We start from the raw sequence: 6,035 nt of genomic DNA on the forward strand, positions 1-6,035 counted from the left end.
GGTTCTGATTCAGGGACACTGAGGCCTGAGGTACGGGTCATTCCTTCCTGTAAGCGGAATCGCTAAAAAGTCAGCCCAGGCTCACGCCAGCGAAAACAAGCAGGGAAAGTGGCGGGATGGAAGTCAGGACGCGAGCAGCGGCACCTTTCTCCTGCGCATGCGTGGGGCTCCGCCATCCTTCCCCGCCCTCTCCCCCACCTCCTTAGCACGCTGCCAACGCTAAGACCTCAGGACCAATGGCAAACTGGAGCTACCTGTGCGCATGCGTGCTACGCTAGCCACACCCTCTCCCCTCTGCGGGCGGGAAGAGGCGGGCGGTGAACCGTTACTGCGCAGGCGCGCGGCCGGAGCGCTAGCGGGTGCGAGCTTCCCTCCTCCTCACCCTGGCGCTGTCTAACGGGATGCGCAGGCGCAGAGCTCTCCCAGCAGAAAGCAGGCCGAGCCTGGGGGCCGGGCGCGGGGCCTTGTGGGAGGGCTTTAGGAAGTAAAATGGCGGACCTGGCGAACGAAGGTAGGGGATGCGCCGTCGGGGGCCAGCTGGCGGCAGGCGGGCGCGGGACGGGAAGTCGAGGAAGCCCCAGAGTCGAAGGGCGAGCGCTTCAGGTTGTGGGCGTCCGGCCTCATCCGGCCTGGGCACCCAACGGGCCCCTCACGGTGTACTATGGTCCCCGGCCCGGTTCCTCGCGGCAGCCCCGGCTTCTGCCTCCGCCCGATCTCGAGACTCCTCAGCCGCTCCGCGACCGCCCCCCACCTCCCCACGCCTTCCGGCCTCTCTCGCCGCCCCGAGAGCCCAACGGGCCTTGAGACGCGGCCTCGCGGGCTCGCAGGCTCGTGGGCTCGCGTCCTCGGGCGGGGCGAGACCTCCGGGCTTGCTCGCGGGCCCAGCCCGCCACGCTCCCTACCCTGCTTCCCTCGCCTGGAGCCCAGGCCTCCATCCCCAGCCTGGCCTCAGGCCCGGCTCTCCTTCATCCCGTGAGATCCTTGGCTACCTCTACCTGTGGCTTGCACCCCGAGGTCTGCTTAAACTCGCACCGGCCGCCCCTATTCCCGCCACAGGGCTCCAGGTCCTTTGAGGTGCACTTGATGTCTCCCATTTAGGCCTGGCCATCTGCTCTTGAAAGTCCTAACTGCTTCTTCACATACCATTTTTATTTTTGACACCGTGAAACCTCCCCTGTGGAGTTCGACATCCCATTTAAGTGGTTTGAATATGGTAAGACTACCCAGTTGTTGCAGAACCTGCACTTCTCTTCCCACCAGTCTCCCGAGTCCTTTGGAGTGCAGCTTATGTCCCCTAATTTAGGCTTGGCCACCTAATCTGTAGTTCCTAATTCAGTGGTTCTCAACCTTCCTAATGCGGTGACCCTTAAATATAGTTCCTCATTGTGGTGACCCCAACCATAAAATTATTTTTGTTACTTTGTCATAACTGTAACTTTGCTTCTGTTATGAATGGTAATGTAAATATTTCTGGAAATAGACATTTGTCAAAGGGGTGGCAACGCACAGGTTGAGCACCGATGTCCTAATTGCTTCTCTATACCCCCTTTTGCCCTGTGAGCCCTCTCCTGTGTTCCTGACTCCCCATCTGAGCACTCTGGGATGTAACACTTTCCTAGTCAGTTATCCTGCAGTCTGATGCCTGATGCCCAATGATGCCCCTTGGGGGCTCCTCTGGGGTTATAGTTTTGGGACTTCAGAGGTCTATTTTTTTTAAAAAAGATTTATTTGTTTTTATTTATATACATACACTGTAGCTGTCTTCATACACATACCAGAAGAGTGCGTTGGATCCCATTACAGGTGGTTGCTAGGAATTGAGCTCAGGACCTCTGGAAGAGCAGTCAGTACTCTTAACCACTGAGCCATCTCTCCAGCCCCCAGAGGTCTATTTTCAGCCCTGTCCTTTCTTCCCTAATAACTACAGGCAGGCTGTTAGTGAGGACCTGGTACTCCACTATGCAGTGACATGTAGTCTGAGGGTTCTGTAGAACACCCAGGGTTGTGGGGTTCTTCAGAGAGTGCACTCAGCCCTGGGAGGGACTGGGCATTGGGAGGTGTTTATACTCAGCCTCCATGCAGGCCTTGAAAGGTAGGTGTAGGTAAGTTAGTTACTAGAGGCAGGTCAGGAAGCAGAGCTGTGTGAACCTGGCTAGTCTGGGTGAACCCCCCCCCCCTTGTCTATTTTACCCAAGCCTTTGGGGATGGAGGCAGTAGAGGGAGCCAGGGAAGTAGAGATTGATGTGATGCACTTTGTGGGTGTGGTTTTTTTGGTTTGGTTTGGTTTGGTTTGGTTTGGTTTTTCGAGACAGGGTTTCTCTGTGTAGCTCTGGCTGTCCTGGAACTCACTCTGTAGACCAGGCTGGCCTCGAACTCAGAAATCCACCTGCCTCTGCCTCCCAAGTGCTGGGATTAAAGGCCTGTGCCACGACCACCCAGCCTGTGGGTGTGTTTTAAACGCAGACTCCTTTTAAAAATTGTTAGGGGATTTTTGTTTGTTTGTTTGAGACAGAGTCTCATATAGCCCAGGTTGCTCTCAAATTCACTATACAGTTCTAGCCTTGAAGTCCTGACCCTGCTGACTTTACCTCCCAAGTGCTGGGATGACTGGTATGTGCAGTACATGGGGCTCATGCCATGGAGTAGGTAATATCTGTATAGAACAGAATCCCGTCCCTGAAAACCACCCATACCTCAACCTGTTACGGTTGTCAGTGGGAATTTCTCTCTTCCCTCAAAACTTTGAAGTGCTCAGGAGTCCTCTCCTGTGCCTACCGTCACTGCCTCCGGCGGTGTGTCTGTGAGTGTCCTCTCTCCCTCTGCCTCTTTTCATCCAGCTCCTTACCAGAAGCTAGATGATACCTACACAGACCCTTCTTCCCTGACCAGTTCTGCTCTGACCTGCCTTCCTCTTCCTTGCTGGACTCCTATATTTCCTGTCTAGAGTACCCTGCTCTCCCACCCCCAAGCCCACCCTTTCGGTCTGTTTTTCATGAGGAATTCCCAGACTGCCTGTTTTTTTTGGTGGCCACCTTTCCTGTCCCCTCTGCCCTGCTTTATTGTTCGACTTCAGCTGTCAGTTAGCTGGCTAAGCCATGCTCTGATAGAGCAGAAGCACTGCCAGGGTGACAGGGAACTTCTGTAGCTCATGGCTTTGAGAAATTCCCTTGCACCCCACCACTTCTCTCCTGGGAGAGAGACAGCCTGGAACCAAGACCTCCCACCCTCAGACAGGCCTGAGTTCTCTAAGCTCAACTGCCTCTACTCACTCCAACTTCCTCAAGCCAACAGTTGAACAGACCAGTTCAAGTGGCTCCTGACATTGGAACTTTCTTCAGAGGGTAAAGGTTCTGCAGACCCAACTGTCATGAAACCCCTCTGCCACTATTCCACCTCTGCTAGAGAAGCAGTCAAGGCCAGGCAGAGGGTCTGGACCAAAGACACACCCAGGACCACTTGTCATCCATCTACGTCAGCAACCACCCTGCTCTGTTTCCGGAGCCCCTCAACACTGGACAGGAGGGTGCAAAAGACAGTTTTGACTGTGGTGGAGGAAGGGTGATGGCACAGAAGAGCAGGATCCCACGAACAGTGGCTTCTAGCTAGTCAGTGCTCAGCTGAGTTCCTGGCTGGGTTGCGTATGTGCATGATGGGAACTGAGAGTACGTTGGGCTACACAGATCTGTCCTATGCATTTTAGGCTTAGCAGCACAGTGGTGTGTTTAAGTGGATGATAGTAGCACACCCTGTGTTCTATCACCTGTCCTAGGGCCGTGATTTCCTAAAATACTTCTGTATATAGCCTCTCCTTAGGAGTGGGAGTAGCTGTACAGTTATCTCCCAGACAGGTTCAAGGGTGCCCTGGGGATGGTAGGCACAGACTGTACCCTAGAGCAAGCCCTAGGCTAATGCTTTCACTATGCCCTGAACTGAGGCCTCAGTTTCCCCACTGGCAAAATGGGAATGTAGATCATGGTCTCTATCTCATGGTTCTGTAAGCCTTGATGAGTGTTTGCCTTAGATAATGAGTGCTCACTTGCACCTTGTGTTCCCACTCTGGACCACCCTGGGCAATTTAAAGGCTCAGTTGGGGATGAGAGAGGGAAGAAAAGAATGAAAAGTGCTGGTCTTGGGTTCTATCTACAATTTTACATGGATGGATAGAAGGGAAGAAGTAGAGTGAGTCTGAGTTGTGGTATCTGCTCCACTGCATGACCCTGGCTGAGTGGCTGATGGGAGCCCAGGAGGTACATATTTGTCCTCTGAATCCTATTTGCCTGTCATTGTATGACTTTGTAGCTCAAGGTTTTTCTCTGTGTAGCTGAGAACTCACTCTGTAGACCAGGCTGGCCTCGAACTCAGAAATCTGCCTGCCTTTGCCTCCTAAGTGCTGGGATTAAAGGTGTGTGCCATCACTGCCTGGCCGGGTTTTTCAACATCTGGGGTAGGCTTCTTGGTTGTGGAGGATGCTGCCCTAGGCACTGTAGATCCCTATAGCCAGGTGTCACCTGTGACCCTCTAGAGTTGGACTTGGTTCCTGGTCTCTCTTTATCTTTCATGTTCTACACTTAACCTTTAGGTCAAGGGAAGAGCACAGGGTGGTTGCTGACATAGATGGATGACAAGTGGTCCTGAGTGTGTCTTTGGACCAGGCCTTCTGCCTGGCCTTGACTGCTTCTCTAGCAGAGGTGGAATGGTGGCAGAGGGGTTTGATGACAGTTGGGTCTGCAGAACCTTTACCCTCTGAAGAAAGTCTCAGTGTGTCAGGAGCCTGGCTTGAGAGGGAGTTAGAGTGAGTGGAGGCAGTTGAGCTTGGAGAACTCAAGCCTGTTGTCCTAGCACTTAAAGGGCTACCCTGGGTTATAATCCATAGTGATTTCAAGAGTAATGTAGACAGTTTAGCAAGACCCTGTCTCAAAATTCAAAACAGGGAAAAAAAGAACAATGCCTGAAGTTAGGTGGTGGTGGTTCACGCCTTTAATCCCAGAACTGGGGAACAAAAGCAGGCAAATCTCCAAGTTTGAGGGAGGCCTGGTGTACAGATTGAGTTCCAGGATAGCCAGGAGAGTTGAGCTCAGGTACTAAGCCTGATGATGCTGGACAGGTTGAGTGCTTATTGTCCACCACTCCAGGTTAGTGGCAGTGGCATGTTTGTCCTAAGGACCTTTGTTTCTGCTGTCTCTGCACAGGCCTTTTTCCTGGGGTTTCCTCAGAGTGTGGTGGAGAGAAGCTGGAACCCCTGCTGGCCTAGGACTCAGAAATCCGCCTGCCTCTGCCTCCCAAGTGCTGGGATTAAAGGCATGTGCCACCACTGCCTGGCTGAGTGCTAGGACTAAAGGTGTGCACCACCACTTTTTAAAGATAAACATACACCCATACACATACATACAACATACACTCTCTCTGGCTGGGGTGTGACTCTGGTGAGCACTTGTTTAACAGGTGCAAAGGCCCTGGGATCTCTAGAAATTAGGTCAGCTCTTACTCTTTTCCTGGTGTCCTTATCCCAGATAAATCCTGACTCCTTTCTCACAGGGTGAGGGTCTTTAGCAGCCATTGCCCCCATCTGTGAAGGTAATTACAGCCTTGAGTCATTATGCTGACAGGGCAGTGGATCCTACTGCCAAAAAGCTTGAAAGCCAGGAAGGAGTCTGGGTTTGTGCATTGTCTGCAACTCAGGGCATTTTGCTTGGATCCAGCCAGCAGGCCCCTGTCTCAGTTCCTGCATCTGGAAACTGGGCAGGAAGAGGAGTCTGTGGTGGGTTTTGGGACAGAGCTGTTCCTAGTGACTGCCTCTGAAGAGTGTGGGAATACGTGTTAGTCCTGCTGGCTGCAGATCAAGGTGTTCATGTTCTCTGTGCTATACTCTGGCAGAATGGACTGTCACTGGGGCTAGCATAGGATGATTGGTGATTTTTGTGACCCCTCCTCCCAGGGCATCAGCCACATTCACTTACCCTCTGTCATCAAAAGAATCAGCGGGTTAAGGAAGACCTGAGCACCCCAGAGATCTGCCCTGTGAGGCCAGGGGGGGG

The 6,035-nt window shown here is 52.9% G+C and overlaps 1 protein-coding gene across 3 annotated transcripts in view; it reads left to right on the top strand.

Annotated features, from left to right (window-relative positions):
• Positions 1-339: 339 nt before the first annotated feature.
• Ranbp3 (RAN binding protein 3) overlaps positions 340-6,035 on the top strand; it is a 35,412-nt gene continuing 29,716 nt past the window's right edge. Inside the window, exon 1 of one of the 3 annotated variants that reach the window (XM_031347074.1) lies at positions 340-511. In XM_031347074.1, coding sequence (XP_031202934.1) covers positions 490-511 — 22 coding nt within the window. In that variant the 5' untranslated portion in view covers positions 340-489. The remainder of the gene's footprint in view (positions 512-6,035) is intronic. The other 2 variants (XM_031347073.1, XM_031347076.1) reach the window with 2 other exon arrangements.

This window comes from Mastomys coucha, unplaced genomic scaffold, assembly GCF_008632895.1.
Source record: "Mastomys coucha isolate ucsf_1 unplaced genomic scaffold, UCSF_Mcou_1 pScaffold3, whole genome shotgun sequence".
Classification (NCBI taxonomy): domain Eukaryota; kingdom Metazoa; phylum Chordata; class Mammalia; order Rodentia; family Muridae; genus Mastomys; species Mastomys coucha.